Here is a 20,302-nt window from a genome sequence, read left to right as displayed (position 1 = left end):
CATACATTTCATTAACCATAAGATACATTCAGAAAACCCGTACAATTTTAACAGAAACAGGCATTAACACAACCCGTCGTATTAAAAGCAAATCTTGTATGTTACTGGTGTTACATCAAAAGGCGAGTAAATCACTAACAACCATATAATCATGTCGATCACTAATGAATAATAACCATATAAATGAGGTAGATATGATTATATGGACAACAAATAACCTATAATTTTTCTTCACTAATGGCAAGTGCACTCATTAGTTAATAATTAGGGGCACTCCCCTAAAATTACACGAGATAAAATCTTACACGAGCAACTTACTTTATAACCCAATCATTTCAAGAGAGCAGCAGCCAACTTATCCTTCAACTCTTCAGCGCCACCGCCAGGTGTTTGAATGGTGAACGTATGAACAACTTCACCACCCTCGTTTATAGAGATAACAGACTCGTGTGCCGCCACCTGATTCTCTCTCAACGCCCTCACAACTCCTGATACAGGGTGAGATTCCAGAGGGCAACTTACTCGTAGAACTGAATCTCCGTGCCTTTCAAGAAAATCAATATCTGGTATATTACTCTCGTGTTGCTTATTGTTATTATTATTCACCACCCCTTTCTCAGCTTCCATCACCCTCACCTTCGTCTGAAGATCTGTGATGTAAGCAATTGCATCACCGAGTAGAGATGCTTTGTCCATCTTTGATATATTAGGAACTACTGCTCTTAGTGCGTAAAAGCGCTGGTTAAGCTTCTCTCGTCTCTGTCTTTCTGCTTCCACGTGGTTCAATGCCTCTTCTCTGCCGTTAGCTGGTTTTCGACCCCTTTTTCTAGGTCTTTGGTCATCGGAGAGAACAAATGAATTCTCGGCAATTTGGTCCATGTTCAAGTGTGGATATATCTTCGCATCAATATCATCAGTTCGGTGCCCGTTTGAAGAATTTCCGTAAACTTGCAAGTCGTATGATTCTGAAGAGAGCACAGAATCATCCTCCACCTTTGGGGAAAAGCTAATACTTATTGTACTCGATTTCGAACCTCCAAGATTGAGTTCTTGCCCGAAAACTTTTGGAAGAAAAGGTTTCGCATGCGTTGGATTCATCTTCACAATAATGGACTTTGCCGACTGAATGATGCTTTGGTTTTCGGGTATAGACTTTCTGGAACCAATCTCGATAACCCCTGATTTCGACGGAATATACACCAATGTCTCGAAACCAGCTAACTTGGCTAAATATGACCTCGATTGATACCGCTCGAGGCAGCTTTTCATATCGGAAACCCAAATAGTTCTGCCAGAGTTGAAAGACTGTGACGGAATTGAAGGCTTATCGAAAGGGAAAGCAAAGTACATAGATGTGAGATAGAACATTTCGACATGTGAAACTTGATCCAATTTAGCAGCAACGTTGTCATCTTCGGATCCACCAAAACAAGCATGGATCTTTTGAAGCACCCGTTTTCTGCAATCTCCTTCGACTGGTTTTTTCCCATCTTCGGAAAAATTACCAGTATCGTACTCGCCTTCTTTGGGCTCTCGACAATGCCCATCACCCCATATTAGTGCCGATTTGCCGGATTTAGATCTTGAAACATGCCAATATATGGCGTATGTCCAATCGGATCCATCGACAATCTTGCACAGTGTTTGCTGCACTCCGAGATCACCACCAGAGGCAGAGAATTCAGACAGGACATTGTTTGAAGCCGACCACGCAAAATATTCGGTCGCTTCACTGCCCAACACACTCTCCACGACAGCCTTGTCCTCTCCGTTCAGCCAAAACTTATTCCCCATCTCAAAATGACACGAAACTCAATTGACTAATGTTGCGAAGGATAAGCTATCACCGAATTTTGACACAATCCCCAAAAAACCCCCAAATCAACAAAAGGAAATACTTCAGGAGCAAATCCAGGAAAGCAAATTAAAAAGGAAAAGAAGGACTAAATAATACAATCTTCAAACTTTCAAGATTCTGCAACAACATTAAAAACTAACCGAAACTATAACTGAATTTATCAGAAACAGTTTTGATCAAAACCCAAATTAACTGGGGTAAATAACCAGACCTATGAATGTCACTTAGATAATAATTTCTCTAAGATCAATTATTTACCCAAAATGAAAACGATCAGAAATTCAATAAACTAGGGTTTCCTCCTCCAATTTCAGAATCTTGCGAATTTCACAGCAAACCCTTCATTCACACCCCAAATACCAAATCAATGAGAACCAAGTTAAAAGGGCCCAAAACCCCCAATTTTTCACAACTGAGCTAAGACTAAATGATCGTGGCGCATATGTTTAAACTTCGTCAAAAAAAAAAAAAGATGAACAGTGATGCGCAATAAGAACACGAGAAATGCGTCGAACCTAAGTGAAAAGGCATATCCCGTCAAGATTAGAGCGCGAATTACCTGAAAGTAGAGATGGGTTCGTGAATCTATGGCGTGTCATGTTCAGAAAGAAGCTCGTGTTTCATGTGAGCTCACCTGGTTTTCTGGATCTGAAATTTCTCCATTAATTTATTATTATTATTTTGTGATGGCTTTATTAATGCGCGTGAATCAACTGTGCGCGTGACACTTGCCAAGTCGGCATATGTTGTAAAATATCTTTCTGTTTTTGTAAGGTAATATAAAATTTGTTAAAAATATTAGTAATTCATAAAATTAGTGTCTTTATTGCTACTTTTTTTTTTTTTTTTTTTTTAATTCCTTTTTCCCCATTTCCAGAAAATAAAAAGAAAAATATTACATGGGCCATTATGTGTAAGAAAACCCAACTGATAAAAATATATGGACCCTTTCCCAAGCCCCAAATGCTTTCTCTTTAAACTTTTGGACTAAATATATTTATTTATTAATTATGAATACATTCTAAAATAATAAATTCACCACCATATATTAAAAAAACTTCAAATTTGATGGATAGTTAGATCAAATACATTTCAATTTCATGAAACGAAATATGAACGTAAAATACAAATTTATTCATCGCTAGTTATTGGTGGTCGATTGAAATACAGCGTAATTTGCAAATATTAAATAACAATCAATAACAAACAATTATCATTACACTTCATTATTTATTAATGATAAATGATAAGTAGTAAAACTTCAGCTTATTTTTTATTTTTATTTTTTAATTATTATTCCTTGGACAGCTGGAATATAACAAAATAATTCAACCAATACGAGGAACGCGAACGACGACGTTGGAAGCGTTAACCCAAACCCAGACACGATCGCACCTCAAGTCTTCGGTCACCGAAGTTCCTTCTCTCACTACAATCGCGTTCACGTTCCTATTCTGCCTCTCTATCACCGTCGCCGCCGCGTCCCCATTCGCCCGCACCAACTCCGGCCACATACTCTTCCCTGCATTAATCATTATTTTTTTATTATCAATTAATTAACCAATTTAATTAATTATTTAATAGGGAGTAATTAATATATAAGAAAATATAATATTAAAATTTGATGCGTGCTAATTACCTGGTGGGCAATTTGCCATATCTACTTCTGAATATTGCTGAGAAATGCTAAGTTTATTAGTAATTTGTAATGAGTTGATAATTTTGCATGCACTTTGTATGCGTATATATAGAGAACAGAGTGTACGTACATATGTTTATATAATTATTAATTTATTATTTATTTGTGTCTCACGTTAAAAAAAAGAATATTATAATAGAAGTGACGACGGCCGATTTGCTTGAATGGCCACGTACATGGGTTATTGTATCTATCTATAAGATTACATTCGTATAATCGTATACATATTTTGACTATATTGGTCGGTCAATGCTTACCTTATACCAAATTGTGTATTTATTTATTTTCAATAATATTTTGGTTTTGTAGAAGTAATCAAACTATTTATCAATTATCAATGAATTAAAGATGTACGTCTTTTTTTAGTGTTCATACTTCATTGGGCATGTTTGCTGTGTATCAAGTGTGAACCAATTACATATATATTGGATAGGAGTTGAATAGGTGATGTTTGAATATAATGGTTTTTATTTATTTATTTAACTCTAAAGAATTTTATTAGTTGGTGGAGCTGTGAACTAAGGCCACATTTAAAATAGGACTGTTTGAAAAGTGTGAATATAAATTATAAGATAATTCTTTTTTTTTTTTCTTTTTGCCTTAAAAATAATTATAAGATATATTGTCAAATATTGCGTTACATTGAATAGAAGGCTTTTGTAATTTATTGCTGAAAATTGAATTCTGACTTAATTCTATTTTGTACCTTTGGAATATACTATTTTAATATTTTGCATCAACTAAAATATTCCATAATATTTACTCAAAAAAAAAAATATTCAATAATATGTTACACCCTAAGATTGATTTTTTAAAAAACTTATGTATTATTACGAACAAAAATTACTTTATTATTCTTTAATTCTCTTTTTCAAAATGCATTATCCCGACATGTTTTGACATTATTTTAATATTACAATGCAAATTTCATTGTCTTCTTCCGAAATACAAACAAACATTACTTTATTTAATTAGGAAAAAAAAAAATCAAAATATTATCCCAAAATGAAATGAAAACGAGGCCCCAAAGCCGGACTAAACATTCCACCTTATTGTCATTAATTAGTGGGAGCTAGATATTTAGAAATATTAATACAATATCAATATCATTTTAATATAAAAAATACATTATGAATAATATTGTAACGAATAAGAATGGAAATACAATTCTTGAGTAATCAAGTTTCGGACACATTTTCATCTTCAGAGAAAGAAATTATATATATATATATATATATATATATATATATATATATATATATATATCAAAATTTTCATTTATTGGAATTTTGTGAATTCATATATCCAAAAATGATATGATTATGTAACAATATTTTTTGTCTCAATTTTGAAATTTTAATTTCCGATTTAGTGGTGAATTAAGCAGAGTTGTACATGTACGGGAAGCAGGCCATCCTCGGCTCGCTTCCGAATTTATAAAGATAATATAAAACTCAAACGATAAATTAAAAACAACCATTATTTAATTTGAAGATAGAAAAAAATACAATTTATTTATTAATCATCACAAAAATATTGCTCGAAAGCAATATCAACTTTATTTTACAACATATATGGTGAAAACATGTACAACTATAATAACAAACAACACTTTTTTATTTATTCTTGAATAATTATCAATTTTATGTCTTCCACGTGCGTGAATTAGCCGGCACGAGGAGCACGAAGCACCACACCATTCGCGTCGACCCAAATCCAAACACGGTCGCACCTGAAATCTTTAGTTGCCGGAAATTCATTCGTTGACACAATTGCGATCACATCTGGGTTCTCCCTCTCTACCACTGCCGCCGCTGCGTCGCCGTTGGCCCCCAACAACTCCGGCCAGAAATTCTTCCCTGAATACCAAACATACATAAATTAAATTAAATTAAATTAACCTTTGTAATAATTGAGTATCTATACCATGTACATGCATCGTGCACTTGTTAATAGTAATTAAAAGCAAATTAAGAAAAATGGTTAATTAAATGAGAAAGGGTGCTTGCCTGGACAATCGTTTGCCATATCAACTTGTGATTAGTGCCAATAATAGATTAAGGTTGTAATAAGTAATTTATGATGATAATAAATTGCATGCATAAGTACACGTATATATAGGAGTTTGAAAGAGAGAGAGAGAGAGATGATAAGTGGCGGCGTAGGCCGATTTTCTTGACAGCCGGTACACGTGTATACGCACGTGATTAATTGTATTGTATTTTTTCTTTGACATAATTTTATATTAATCTTTTCTTTGTACAGATCGTGTTCTTACAGAACGACAAATTTGACTGTTCATCGGCCACGTATATATAGTATATATATTATTAGATTTGGTATAAGAAATTCATATACTGAACATAAATAGAATTTAAATTGATTAAATAATATAAAAAAGTTATTTCTGAGAGCATACTTATTTCTTTCAAACAAATCCATTAACCGCACACAAGTATACTCCCTCCGTTCCTTTATAAGTGTCGTTTTTAGCTTGTGCACAAGGATTAAGGATCTCAATAAATTTTGCTTAATTTTAGAAAAATATATGTGCTTATACTAAAATGCCCTTGCCAATAATTAATGTGAGAGAGTGTTGGAGATAGTTAATAAGGGTAAAATTGATAATTACACAATTAATGCAGTGTTGGAAATGTAAAGTGACAGATAATATGGAACAAAAATAATTTTAAAAAGAGACAGTTATTGTGGAACAGAGGGAGTAATTGAAATTGTCAAATTGATTGTAATATAATACTCCCTCTGTTCCATAATATCTGTCTCTTTTGAGAATATTTTTTGTTTCATATTATCTGTTACTTTACAATTCCAATGCTGCATTAATTCTATAGCACTCTTCATGCATTAATTAATAAGCAAGGGTATTTTGGTCCATCAATATCTATTTTCCTAAAATCAAGACATATTTATTGAAATTTTTAAGATTTGTGCCAAGGTAAAAAACGACACATATTTAGGAACGGAGGGAGTATAATATAAACCGAAGAAATCCATAAGAATAGTAAATAACATTGAAATAATAACCTATCTAGTCTTTGAAATTTGAGTGGATGTATTAATTTCAATTAATATTTACGACTTTTAGGGCATGCATAAAAATTTATGGATTTGTCGATGTGGCTCATCAATATTCATTTAATTTATGTCGCATTTTTCTCATTGTTATACTCCCTTAATAATCGAATAAATTAAAACTGGGATTTGAAAAAAAAAAATAGTCCTCAAGTTTTTATTAATGAAATAATAATTGTGATTCTTGATTTAGTCTGAAAGATATAATTAAAACTCTTAACACCTTAACAAATCATTTAGGTCTCGTTTGGTTGGAGAAATTAGTCATGACTTACTAAATAATTGTCTTTGTTTGATGTTTGGTATTTCCTCATAATTTGTGTTGATCTCGACCTGCAAATATTATGTTTTTATGGTTTATCTAGCCCTATTTTGTCTTCTGGAGAGTTTTTGTGTTAGACTTCCCGATGTCCGAAAAATATAATATTGAGATTTTCATTATGTTATTTAATATTATTTTAACTAATTAAGCAACCAAAAGATTAAAATACTGTGTGAAGATTAAAATACGAAGTTATTTATTCATCATCACCAAATATTAGCTCGAAAGCAATATCAACTTTATTACAACATGATCAACAACAACAACAACAATAATACATAACTTGGGAAATTAAATTAAATTAAATTCCATCTTATTTAATTTGTTCCTCCAAATACAATTAATTAACGGACAATAGGAGTACGAATCACCACGCCATAATCGTTGACCCAAACCCAGACACGGTCGCACCTGAAGTCCCTAGTGGTCGGAGTTCCATCTTTCAGAACAATGGCGTGCACATTCCGGTTCTCCCTCTCTATCACTGCCGCCGCCGCAGCACCGCTCGACCCCACCAACTCCGGCCACGAAAGCTTCCCTATATATATAAAATTTGAAATATTAATTAATATCAAATATTTACTGAAAAATAAAAATTAGAATAAATTAAGACAAAATCCTAAACATAAGGGTACTTGCCTGGACAGTCTGTCATATCCACTTCTTGTTGCTGCTAATAGTTTGTAATTAAGTAATTTATGATTAATTGATGATAAGAGTGATGGAATGCATGCATATTTGTACACGTATATATAGAGTCTAGAGAGAGAATATATACTATGAGAGAGAAGTTAGGGGGGGGGGGGGGGGCGTTGGCCGATTTTCTTGACTGCTGGTCAACGCTGACGTGTATATAATGGGCTGTATGTATCTATATGGGGTTTAATTGTCAGTAGTCATATTTGACATTACAGCCCATTAATATATACATACAGATTGTGTTCATACAGAATCATCAATTTGACTGTTGGGCTGAATTTGACTGTTCCTCGGCCCAACTAGTGCTTCAAAGTTTTTCTTTTTTAATATTAAAAACATTAATTTATTAATTTAATACATTATTTACTTATCACAAAAATTTATAAAAGAAAAAAAATGGATTTTTTATTTTTATTTTTAATATCTGATATTAAGTTTAAGAACCTCGTGAACTCGTAAACAATAATAATAAAAAAAAAATCGTTTCATGTGACAAACTATGTTTGGCTAAAAATCCAATTATCAAAGTTAGAGAGTTCATTTAACTATCAAATGTGGTTTACAAAAATTGCAGACCGGGGCCTGCATGAAATTAATAAGTCAAAAGTCAACTCTCGGAAAGTTAAGTAAAGCATGTAGATGGCTAATTAACGTTACCTCGAGATTACCTTTTGTAAACGTTCGATGAATTAATTATGCATTATTATAATTGATTATTGTAATTAATAGGAAGGAAAATACTATGATTATTGAAATTGTCAAGTTACAAATAAGTTTGCATATAAGGAGAACGTTATGGCGTGTAGGGGCCCCAAGTGTAAGTATAGTGATGGATGTAAATGTAGAATAATTATTTTGATGTTGACATACAAATAAATGCTACGGTTAGTTGTTACTATCGGTTAATTAAATATATAGTTAGCAGCAGGCCATAACTTCACGAAATTTAGAGGGTTGAAAAAAAAAAAAAAAAAGCGCAATTATTTAAAGGTAAATTTCCACTTTCCCACTTGAACTTTGGTTCAATATTACTTTACCTCATTTTACTCTTGATTGCATCGATTTGCTCCTATATACTTGAAAAAATTGTCTCAATGTGGCCCTTGCCGTTAGCATTTAGACCTTTGACATTAACACCGTTTGATTAAATCTGAAAATACAAAAAAACTACTCCACCCAGTTTAAATAATTATTAAAAAAATTAAAAAAACTAACAAAAAAATTGTGGTTGGCGTCATGTATTATGTTTTCTTGTTGTCTTTAATTTTTAATTTTTATCTTTTTTGTTTTTTTTGGTTTTTTTTTTTAATAATTATTTAAACTTGTATATGTGACGTTTTTGTAATTTCAGAGCTTAGCTCAAACGGTGTTAATGTCAAATGTCGGACAATTAACAACGAATGCCACATTGAGATAATTTTCAAGTACATGGGGCAAATCAATGCAATCGAGAGTAGAAGGGGGTAAAGTGATACCAAACCAAAGTAGAAGATGAGAAATGGAATAAATTTATCACGTAAACCGGTTCATGCTTTCAACCGGCGGTTCAAGGATGAACCACCCTATCTTGAATCTTGACAAAGAACCCCCCTTTCATTTTTGAGGTAAAATCCGACACGTAAACCGGTTCCATAGTTTCCACCGCCGGCACCACCCTGAACCGCCGCAATACTCCGGCGACTACCCTCTTCATCTGCAAGAAAGCCATCTCTTTACCCAAACAAATCCTGGGCCCGGCTTGAAAAACCGGATAAGTAAATGGGTCCCTCCCGACAAACCTCCACTTGTCCTCCCACTCCAACCACCGCTCAGGGCGGAACTCCGCCCAATCCTCCCCCCACACCTCCTCAACCCTCCCCATTGCGTACGGATGGTAACTTATTCGCGTGCCCTTCTTCACCGGAGTCCCATCCGGCAAAACGTCGTCGTTTAGCGCTGATTTCGTGCTCAGGGGCACCGGCGGGTAAAGCCTCATGCTTTCACAGAGTGAAGCGTGTGTGTACACCATGTTCTTCACTTCGTCGTAGATTTGCTCCTCCGAGTTGATCTCTGTTATCTCTTTCAGTATCTCGTTTTCCACCTCCGGGTGGTTGGAGATCAACCAGAAGAACCACGTCAGCGCCGCCGACGTGGTGTCGCGGCCGGCTAGTATGAAGCTTATCACTACGTCGGTGACGAAACCCTCGTCGGAGTGCCCGGAGCTCAGGAATTTAGAAAGAAAATCCTCCGATTCGAGCGAAGATTTCTCTTTCAATTCTTGCTTCTTCTCTCTGACTATTTGCAGCGCGAATTCGCGAACTTTTCCGACGGTGATTTGTAGCTGTTTCTCGCTTCCGATGGAGAGAGCCCTTTTGATTTTCCATATAAAAGGGATGTTTGAGTTGAATCGTTCACTCACGAATCGGAGTGAGTCATCGAACACGGACGCGAACTCGGTCTCCGGCAGAGACGGGACCAAGTACGCCGGATCGTAACCGAAGGCGATCTTGCAAATGTTGTCGAAAGCAAACCTCTGGAGAATGTCCTGCAAATCAAGGACGACGCTCTCGCCGGCGGCGGCGCGTAAGATGGGGAGGAGGCGGTCGGAGAGCTCGGAATCAACGACGTTCTCGACGAAGCGGCGGAGTGATTTGGTGTTGAACTGGTGGCTGGAAATCTGTCTGAGGAACTTCCAGTTGTCGCCGTCGGCGTTGAAAATGCTGTCGCCGAGAAAATCGCGGAGGGTGGCTCTGAAGGCGTCGCCTTTAGGGTAGTTGTGGAAGTGGGATTTGAGGATGTGCTGGACGTTGGCGGCGTTGGCCGTGAATACCTGCCGGTAGCCGAAGGGGCGGTGGAGGGTGAAGGTGAGATTGGGTGTGGAGGTCAGAATTTCCGACACCCATTGCACGCGCCGGTGTTTGTTCTTCAAGATCGCGAAAATGGAGCCGACCACTGGATATGAAATTGGGGTTTTTTTAGTGGAAGAGGGATTTCTGGTAATGGAGAAGATGAAGAAGAAGAAGACAAGTGGAGAGAGAATGGATAAGAGGAGAAGCAGAACTGTGAAGATAAGGTCCGCCATTGTTGTTGCAGAAAATAACAAGATAACTGGTGATTGGGTTCAGAGATATATATATATATATAGTATATATATACTACTTATAGATAATTAAATTTATTATTAAATATTTGTTTAATATATATATTTTGTTTCATAATTTTAAGGTCCACAATAATTGGAAATCAAGTTCAAATCAAGTTTGGTTTCTAAATCTGTATATCTAGGCAGAGAGAGAGAGAGAGTTTGCCCATTAATTCGGACAGCTGCAATAACAATTGCATGCACATTTTCCACGTTTCTTTTCGATGTCGACTTCACTATCCTTTTTCCATTTTGCATCAACTTCTTGATAGTTTACTAGACGTGTCGACAAGACGAAAAAAAGGCGTAGCTTGTATTTTGTCGTAAAGAATTATCGACATCGACAAAGAAATGCAGGATATATTTCTGTGATAAGGAAGCTGACAAGAACGAAACAAAGAAAGCCAGAAGCAATAATTTTTTTTCCATTGCATGAACAGATGAAATTAAGATATATCAACAAAGCTATTCTACATATATATATGTGAATGTATGTATATATACTAACAGCACACCATGCAAAAAGGCAGGAAAGGACTTACTTGCTACATGCCCGCCTGTTGTTCGATACAACGGTATACGTAAATTACATTATCTCCTATTACAACCCCTCTTTCAAACAACACAATCATCAACCTCTAACTCTACTTGTGTATCTCTCTCTCTCTCTTCCAGTCATTCATGGAGAAAACTCGATCTGAAAACCAGCATAATTGTGAATTTCGGACTTGAAATGGCAAAGTACGATAAATGCCATCAAATCGATACAAACATATTCATTAAACGCAACAAAAGTTATATCATGTTACCGAAAATACTCACTTTATTCATCTCTTTGTGAGTTCCATTTTCCGAAATTCTTGTAGGTGACGAGCTATCTCCTGAACTAGTTCGAATCCATCTTTCCCATTCCGGAGCAATTCACAAGCATACTTAAGGAAGCTTCTATCAGACTCTAGTGCTTCCAATCTATCATGCACCTCCGCAATTTCCTTCTCCAAGACCGCCGACAAAGTATCATTTTCCTTGTCATGAGTTTGAGTACCATTCGACAAAGAAACAATTTTATTTCGCCTATTATTATCTTCACTCTCCTCATTCGAAAGTTTCTTCTCCAACTTCCTTAAACACTGCAATATGTGGATCTTCTCATTCTCGAAATCGAGCACCAAACCGTTCACTGGGGTGCAGTTGCCATTCGATTTCGAAATCTTATTATTAACCACCTCCGATTCATCAAGAAAATTATTTCTGTAGAATTCGACCTCGACTTCCAAATCCTGCAATTCTTTCTCCTTATCAGCAAGAAGATCGTTCGCCCTCTCAAGTGCCTCCAAGTCGTACTCAGCTTGCTCCTCCATCATTCGTAAGTACTGCAATGCCTCCATGTGAAGTGCCGCTTTCTCCTCTTGCAATCTCGTTATCATAGCCATTGCCTGATTCGCTGCAATAGCAGAAGCGTTTCTTTCCTCTTCCAAATCCTTGTACAGAGAGTTCATGCACGTTCGATCATGTTCGATCTGACGTTTTAATCGATCGACTATATTTTCGCCTTCGACGTCGCTCAGTGTGGCTCCATCAGAAGAATCGTAGTTGGTCTCGTTTTTCTTGAGTGGGACTGAAATAACCGGAAGCTGTACCACCTGAGCAGTAGTACCAGAATCGTAGTTGGTCTCGTTTTTCTTGAGTGGGACTGAAATAACCGGAAGCTGTACCACCTGAGAAGGAGTAGTACCAGAATCTTCGTACGTTGTGGCTTTATCATTTTTCGATACCGAGTCCACCTCAGAATCAGACACGTGTGTCAGAGGTTTCGCGTATTCATCGGTTTGTGCAGAATCGCATGTCTTGATTTGCTCGAAACAAACATCATTTGACAAAGTTCCTTCATCAGCTTCGATGTGTTTGTCTAGAGATTCATCTTCTTCTCTTTCTTCTTCACCAACATTAACTGTTTCAAACACATTTAAAAGGATCTCATGATGTTTTATGAAAAGACAATATAATGAGAGAGAGAGAGAGAGAGAGAGAGAGAGAGAGAGAGAGAGAGAGAGAGAGCTCCCTACTGTTCTTTTGTACAGTCTCATCGTTCGACAATGGTGGAACACTACATAAAGAAAGGAGCTCAGACAGCACAGAGAGAGCAGACATGTGAGGGGGGAGACAAACATCCGATACTATAGTCTCAATTGGCCCATCACCGTATAAAGAAATCAGCTCCGTTTTATTATTACAAGATTCTTCCAAAACAACTTCTCCTAAATTCTTGCCCTTATCACTTAAATCAAGAAGATTAGGCTGATGATCAAGAACCGAAGGATTATTATTCGAAGGTGTAGGCACACTTCTTCTACCGAATAGAACATCGTATTCCGATTTAGCAAAGCTCTTTGCATCATCATCTTCTTCAGACATCGGTACCTCAGAATCAGAATCTGACGAGATTTTCAGCTTTGTGTATCCCACATGAGACAAAGTATCTTTATTACCCGAAGACGAATGGTGGGCCATAGGGCCGGTGAATTTATCTCTTAATCTCTTCAAACTATCCCTACGGCTAAAACGGCTTCTGCCAGGTGCACGAGGCAGAGGTGGCTTCACATTAGCCTTCGAAGCACCGAAGCCAATAGAGCTACTAAGCTCGAGCAATCTCTCTGCATTCGATTTCGATCTCCACATCTTGCCGCAGCAAGAACACGTCCTTCTGTCGGAAGAGCCTCGGTAAATCTGCTTGTTCAGCATTAGGTTTTGAAGAACCGATCGATCCACATCGACCCATAATTTGCCCACAAGCAACTTATAAGAATCGGGGTTCGCTTTGTTGTTCTGGGCTGCAATGGGGATGAGGCACTCTTCGCACATGCTGTGAATATCGGCGAATTTAGAGTGGGCGGAACACGATACAGAGGTGGAAATCTCTTGTCTGTGGTGAGTGCATAATAGGCTCCAGAAACAATTATCGAGCCTCGAGCACAAGAGACAAGGTGTTTCGAGTTCGCAGTAGTGAGCGTATCTCGTGAGGAGATAGGACAATGCCGATTCCATAAATAGTAGAAAAATTAAGAACCACTCAGAGGCGGCGGAGGACAAAAGCGTCATAAATCCATGGGGTTTCTTCTCTCTCGTGGATGAAGCTTCAGCAGCCATGGCGATCGATAATAGGAATACACGACAAAATCAAATTGTGGAATATGCTTTTCACTCTTTCACTCAATCCCTTCCATGGGAATTCACCAATCTAGATGAAATCTCTGGCAATCAAAAACAACAATAAACAATTGAAACAGGGGAATTAATTAACAGTTCAGAAGCATGAAATTTTTGGTGCAAAAATCGAGAAATCAGCAACCAATTTTCGGAAAATGCGTACGAAACAATATATACACACACACACACGCACGCACACGCACATTCGTCATTTACGAATCAAACACAGCTATTCATGATCGTACAACAAACAATGATTTGGGAGAGAGAAAACCCTAAGCTTAATCAATCCATCGCAATTCGCACGCGAATTAATCCGGGATTAATATCGGCATTAACGAAATTAAATAAGGATGAATCGAGATACACATTGCAGGCATGGATAAAATGATCCCATCAAGGAATTCAAAAACCTGCAACAATCATTATCTATCAAAAAAAAATTAAACATCCGGGAAAGAAAGTGCGTACCATCAGTATTGGTTAATGCGAAAAAACCATGGAGGGAGGAGAGAGAGAGAGAGGGAAAAGCAGGAGGAGAGAGAGAGAGAGAGAGAGAGAAGATGAATGAAAAAAATACGCAGATGATTATGAAAATGTGATGAGCAGCAGCCATGAATATGATCGTGAGACCATCATTGTGTGGGGGGGTGTGAAATTACGATGCGGTCCTCGCACCGGTGAATGGATTGACCGTTGAAACCAACTGATTTTTCAGATTTCCCAGGCTGTCTCACATATGTAAAACAATAGCTACTCTTCTTTTTTGCATCCTATGTATAGCTGATTGGGGCCTGTTTGGATATGCTTTTTTATAATTAGATTACAATTTTTCATTTTTATTTGGTTTATAATCTATTTCCCAGTATTTGCAAATTCACCTTTTTATTTTTGCTTTTTATTTTTTTAAAATAAAATTCTATTAATCCATAATTTCAAAAAAAATGCTTTTTGGGTTTAATGTTACAATGGACATTTTTGCCCTTGTTGTTGTTATTATTATTATTTAAAACAAAATATAAATTCAGTTTTTAAGAACATTTGAGATATTTTACTAGAACAAGATGAAAACTTAATCGATTTGGCAAATTACGGCCACCTCCTAAGGCAATATTAAATTACGTAAAAAAAACCCTCATATTTGAGTAATTACAATCATCCTTCTCAACTATGTATTGTATTACGCGTTCATCCTTATAATATCAAATTTATCTACTGAAGTAATTATACAAATAACACTATAACAATAATTATTTCGTAATTTAATCTTACCTTAAGGGGGTGTCCATAATTTATAATAATATTTGCAAATATCAACAACTTTTAAAACAAACACCAAACAACACCTTACTAACTTAGTAGTTTTTATGTTTTTTTTAATAATGTTTTTTTTTTTTTTTTTTTTTACTTTTTATTTTGCTTGCAGCTGAATATATTTGTTTATTATATTGCATTATTAGAATATTGGAATTTGAATATATCAAATTAATATGTGGATCTATTCCAAAGGTCAGGAGATTTCAGTTAGTTAACTAGATATGCAAATGCTTGTCATCATTGGTAGACAGCTAACAGATAAAATTATTCTCTTTATCCTAATAAGAAAATATTATTAAAATAAATATATGTCCTAATTAAATCACAATTGAGCCATTTGCCAATAATATATTGTACGACATTTCATTTAAATAATGAGATAGGAATTACGAGATACATACCGCACACTAGTGTAGACGTGGTGGCACGTGTGTTAATGATAAAAAAGGTCAAAACACAATTGACCAAATCTTGTTAATTGACATTGTCCTGCGGCCGCCCCAGATCTAATATCAAATTACAAAACTACCTTTCATTTTTAGATAATTACAATCATTCCCTCAACTATATATTATTTTACAAAAAAACCCCTCATTTTAAGTAGGTAAATCTGGCACCGTAACAATGGACATGTATGACAATACATAGTTAAAAGGGTGATTGCAATTGCCCAAACGATAGAGTTTTTTCTTCGTAATTTGACTTTCACCTCAGTGGTTGGCCATAATTTGCCATATTAATTATGTTAATGTGTTAACCTTTTCTTTAGGATGATTTGAAACCTAAAGAAAAGGGTGCACAAAATTAAATATGTCAATATTTTTTGTGCAAACCACATATACATATATATTAGAATTTGTATTATATGTACTGATCCGGATCGAGGCCAGGATTACGAAGCCCAAATACGTTAGCCCACTAAAACGGTCCAGGAATCGCTTAACCAGCCCATATGCGAAGGAGAAGCCCAAGGAGGAGAGTAAAGCCCAAAAGAGAGGAAGAGGTGGGGCCCGCATGGGGATTCGGCGGGCGAGAGTTATCCGCAGTTCCCGACCAGGAAGAGGAAGGTCGGGAAAAGTGGGGAAAATTGAATGCCCTGACAGACCTGGCCAGGCACCCATTAAATGCTCTGACAAGAGCATTTAATGAGCGAATGACTACGTGCGGCCGGGAGTACATGGGATAGACCTACGGGCATCATAATCTCTAGAAAATAGGGTAGTATGATGGCCCGGGCCGACTGGCGGAAAGGTGAAAAGCCCGTCAGAAGCATGCTTTTTACCAGGATCCGAGGGAGCAGAAGGTCTTCCCGCCGAATGTTATAAAAACCCCAAGGATCCAAGCAGAAAGGGGGTTATCTTTATCTTTCTCAAGCTTTAACACAAAAACTCATATATTCATAATACTTTATATCAGAGCCGTGGTACTGACTTGATCGTCGGAGTGCTAACTCCGGCATCAGTCCGGCTTTCCTTTCTCTGCAGATTTTCCGCCATAGCAGGAAGGACAGCTCATCAACTACGTTGTTCTGGAACGGATCAATTGGCGCCGTCTGTGGGAAACTCGAGACAAAAAAGTACACTCAGCTATCATATCAACTCCTTTCATGACGTCGACACCGGAGGTGGCCCGTAACTTATCAAGCTTGCTGGAGGGGGAGCTAACCCCCCCGGGCCTCATAAGTAATCAAGAGACCACGGCAGCCGGGCCGTCGGAGGAGCCCACCCCGGGTGTCGCTAGTACTACACTGGAAAAAGCAGGTACTACGATAACCCTCACAATGGAACACCTTCAGGCGTTGATCTCGGCCGCAGCCCAGGGTAAACCTCCCGAGGTCGGAGGAGGGGGTAGCATGGAAAAGCGAAAGCCGGAGTCGCAGCCGGGGGTGTCGACGATAGACGACGAGCTCCTAATACTGCCGTCAGCCGAGATTGAGGGAATGGCGGGCACCCCCTTCACGGCGAGATTACAGCACGGGGAGCTGCCGGCCACCTATCGACCCGTCACGTATGAATATACCGGGGCCACCGACCCCTGGGAGCACGTCTCTCGGTTCGTCACGTCCGCTTCTCTTCACAGGCTAACGGACGGGGTAAAGTGCAGGGTCTTCGCAACTACCCTGGCAGGCCCCGCGCAGAGATGGTTCAGCCAGTTACCCCGATGCTCGGTCGATGGCTTTACCCAGTTTAGCGAATTGTTCCTAAACCACTTCGCGAGCTCCAAGAAGCAGAAAAGAAGCACGCTTACCCTGTTCGCAGTACGGCAAAAGGAAGGCGAACCATTAAGGAACTACGTGCAGAGATTTAATGCTGCCACCCTCGAAGTCCCTGTCACTAGTGAAGAGGTGCTCATCAACGCGCTGGCCCAGGGTCTACAAATGGGAGAGTTCTTCGACTCCCTTTCCAAGAAGGCACCGGCCTCTTTCAATGACTTGCTCCGGAGAGCCGAAAAGTATATCAACGCAGAGGAGGCCCGCCGCAGCAGGGCCTCGGAACCAGCCCCGACAACTGACAAACGTAGGGACAAAAGTCGAGTGGAAGTAAAGAAGCAAGAACCCTTCTCGCGCAGAGAAGTGGGCACAGAGCGACGAACGGGACCCCGATTTGAAAATTACGCACCCTTAAGTACCGCTCCCTCAGAGATCCTGACAGCCATCGTAAACCATCCAAAACTGAAGTGGCCGCGCACCTATTCGGAAACACCAAAGAAGCCTGTCAGTGCTGGACCTTATTGCCGCTTCCACAATGAGCATGGGCATTCCACCGACGAATGTCAGCATTTGAGGGATGAAATCGAAAGGCTTATCAGGACAAAGAACCTCTCGGAGTTCGTTGAAAGCGGCCCAGGGACCACTGCCAAATACCCGCGGAAAGGGGGGAACGGTGGTGCACAAGCTCCCAACAGGCAGGGAAAAGACGCCGACCTTCAGCCGCCAAACAACTACATTCACACCATCTTCGGGGGCCCCGCCGGGGGAGATTCGAATAGGTCCCGCCGGGCCCACCTGCGAGGGCTACAGGAATTAAGAGGGGAGCTCGCGATGATGTACAGGGTGTTCGTTGCCCCGCCTATCACCTTTGGGGTAGAGGACGAGACAGGAATACAACAGCCGCATAATGATGCCCTAGTAATCACGGCCATGGTAGCAAACTACGACGTGGCAAGGATACTGGTGGACACGGGCAGTTCGGCTGATATAATATATTACGAATGTTTCAGGCAAATGCGGTTGAACTTTGAAGTAAGGAAGGTGGATACGGCCCTTATAGGATTCGCCGGGGAGGTGGTGCAGCCAATGGGAGAGGTAACCCTGCCGGTATCGCTGGGAACCGACCCCTTAAAGGCGACGCGAGCGGTAAGGTTTCTAATCATCGACGCCCCGTCCACTTACAACATGATAATGGGACGGCCCTCGATGAACGCATTTGAAGCGGTCGTGTCCACGTTTCACATGAAAATGAAATTCCCGGTCCTTGATCGAGTAGGGGAAGTTCGGGGAGACCAGGAGACGTCTAGGAGGTGCTACAATCAGGCCCTCAGAGGACAACGACGCATTAACCCTGTGGGATGGGATAAAGGGAACCTGAGGCCAGGGAGCGATGACATCGGGAGAACGGAGGAAAAAAGGCCTCGGCTAGACCCGGAAGAAAAGGAAGAGGTCCATGTCCAACCGATGGAAGAACTAAAAGTAATTCAGCTGGACGTAAACGACCCCACCCGCACCACCAGAATAGGAACCACGCTTAACGAGGAAATGAGGGAGGAATTAACGACCTTTTTGCGCAACAATCAGGACGTATTCGCATGGTCCCCCAGGGACCTGAAGGGAATAGACCCTGCGGTGATGGTCCATGAGCTAAACTTGAGGCCGGGGGTGAACCCAGTTAAGCAGAAGAGAAGGCATTTCGGGCCAGAGAAGGATAAAATAATCGAGGAAGAAGTACGGAAGCTGCTGGAGGCCGGGCACATCAGAGAAATAAAGTTCCCGACCTGGCTGTCCAACGCGGTGCTTGTCAAAAAAGCGGAAGGAAAATGGAGAATGTGCATAGATTTCAGGGATCTGAACCAGGCTTGCCCCAAGGATCATTACCCGCTCCCGAGGATTGACCAGTTGGTAGACTCCACGGCGGGGTGCGCAATGTTGAGTATGATGGATGCCTCCCAAGGCTACCACCAAATACGACTGAAGGAGGGAGATCAGCCGAATGTAAGTTTTGTTACATCCACAGGAACATATTGTTATGTCGTGATGCCGTTTGGTCTCAAGAATGCCGGAGCAACTTATCAGAGGCTGGTGGATAGAATGCTCCGCGGGCAGTTAGGAAGGAACATGGAGGTGTATGTGGATGACATGCTGGTCAAAAGTGAGGAGGCCGGGAATCATATCCAAGACCTGAGAGAAACATTCGGCACACTCCGGCGGTACGGCATGAAGCTCAACCCACTCAAATGCGCCTTCGGCGTAGAGTCAGGAAAGTTCTTAGGTTACATGGTAACTAAGAAGGGGGTCGAGGCGAACCCGGAGAAAATACGCGCGGTGATGGATATGCGTCCGCCCCGGAGCATAAAGGAGGTACAGATGTTAGCAGGAAGAATTACTGCGCTAAGTCGCTTTATCTCTCGGGCTGCCGACACGAGCTACCCATTCTTCAAGATCTTGCGGAAGGGGCATCTGTTTGAATGGGGCCCCGAGGCCGATCGCGCCTTCGAGCAGTTGAAGGAGACACTGGCCCGTTTGCCCCTACTTGTGAAACCGAGAGTAGGGGAGAAACTCTACGTGTACTTAGCCGCCGGGGAGCAAGCTGTGAGCGCCGTACTCTTGAGCGAACGCGGGGGGATACAATGTCCTGTCTACTACGTGAGCCGAGTGCTCAAGGGAGCCGAGAGAAGGTACGCGGAGATTGAAAAGATGGGGCTGGCCCTTGTTCTTACTGCCCGGAAGTTAAGACCGTACTTCTTATCACATTCGGTAGTAGTAAGAACTAA

General features: G+C 39.5%; 6 protein-coding genes across 8 annotated transcripts; all 6 read right to left on the bottom strand.

Moving 5' to 3' along the window:
- Positions 1-45: 45 nt before the first annotated feature.
- Positions 46-2,565, bottom strand: LOC105952451 (basic helix-loop-helix (bHLH) DNA-binding superfamily protein). Its single transcript, XM_012976008.2, has 2 exons — positions 2,418-2,565; positions 46-1,840 (listed from the first exon to the last, which is right to left on the bottom strand). Exon 2 carries the CDS (start codon positions 1,792-1,794, stop codon positions 331-333), a length of 1,464 nt encoding a protein of 487 aa, XP_012831462.2. The 5' UTR covers positions 1,795-1,840; positions 2,418-2,565; the 3' UTR covers positions 46-330.
- Positions 2,566-2,971: 406 nt separating this feature from the next.
- On the bottom strand, positions 2,972-3,594 carry LOC148770893 (proteinase inhibitor-like). The gene is made up of 2 exons (XM_088817621.1): positions 3,498-3,594; positions 2,972-3,380 (listed from the first exon to the last, which is right to left on the bottom strand). Exons 1-2 carry the CDS (start codon positions 3,514-3,516, stop codon positions 3,187-3,189), a joined length of 213 nt encoding a protein of 70 aa, XP_088673747.1. The 5' UTR covers positions 3,517-3,594; the 3' UTR covers positions 2,972-3,186.
- Positions 3,595-5,020: 1,426 nt separating this feature from the next.
- Positions 5,021-5,657, bottom strand: LOC148770892 (trypsin/subtilisin inhibitor-like). The gene is made up of 2 exons (XM_088817620.1): positions 5,567-5,657; positions 5,021-5,416 (listed from the first exon to the last, which is right to left on the bottom strand). Exons 1-2 carry the CDS (start codon positions 5,583-5,585, stop codon positions 5,223-5,225), a joined length of 213 nt encoding a protein of 70 aa, XP_088673746.1. The 5' UTR covers positions 5,586-5,657; the 3' UTR covers positions 5,021-5,222.
- A 1,488-nt stretch (positions 5,658-7,145) lies between these two features.
- On the bottom strand, positions 7,146-7,733 carry LOC148770891 (proteinase inhibitor-like). Its single transcript, XM_088817619.1, has 2 exons — positions 7,612-7,733; positions 7,146-7,510 (listed from the first exon to the last, which is right to left on the bottom strand). Exons 1-2 carry the CDS (start codon positions 7,625-7,627, stop codon positions 7,317-7,319), a joined length of 210 nt encoding a protein of 69 aa, XP_088673745.1. The 5' UTR covers positions 7,628-7,733; the 3' UTR covers positions 7,146-7,316.
- A 1,283-nt stretch (positions 7,734-9,016) lies between these two features.
- LOC105952461 (cytochrome P450 94A2) lies at positions 9,017-10,797 on the bottom strand. The gene has a single exon (XM_012976020.2). The coding sequence runs from the start codon at positions 10,730-10,732 to the stop codon at positions 9,218-9,220; it is 1,515 nt and encodes a 504-aa protein (XP_012831474.1). The 5' UTR covers positions 10,733-10,797; the 3' UTR covers positions 9,017-9,217.
- A 403-nt stretch (positions 10,798-11,200) lies between these two features.
- Positions 11,201-14,818, bottom strand: LOC105952470 (putative myosin-binding protein 4). 3 transcript variants are annotated; one of them, XM_088816293.1, is made up of 4 exons: positions 14,471-14,818; positions 12,859-14,043; positions 11,611-12,743; positions 11,201-11,489 (listed from the first exon to the last, which is right to left on the bottom strand). In XM_088816293.1, exons 2-3 carry the CDS (start codon positions 13,937-13,939, stop codon positions 11,620-11,622), a joined length of 2,205 nt encoding a protein of 734 aa, XP_088672419.1. In that variant the 5' UTR covers positions 13,940-14,043; positions 14,471-14,818; the 3' UTR covers positions 11,201-11,489; positions 11,611-11,619. The 3 variants fall into 3 exon arrangements, with proteins under 3 accessions (XP_088672419.1, XP_088672420.1, XP_012831486.1); XM_088816294.1 differs by having other exon boundaries at positions 11,201-12,435; positions 12,511-12,743; positions 14,471-14,750; XM_012976032.2 differs by having other exon boundaries at positions 11,201-12,743.
- Positions 14,819-20,302: the final 5,484 nt, after the last annotated feature.

This window comes from Erythranthe guttata, chromosome 4 (assembly GCF_056151865.1).
Source record: "Erythranthe guttata isolate IM_541 chromosome 4, IM_541, whole genome shotgun sequence".
In the NCBI taxonomy this organism is placed as follows: domain Eukaryota; kingdom Viridiplantae; phylum Streptophyta; class Magnoliopsida; order Lamiales; family Phrymaceae; genus Erythranthe; species Erythranthe guttata.
Note: the sequence above shows the minus strand (reverse complement) of the source record. Positions and strands in the feature narration are given on the sequence as shown.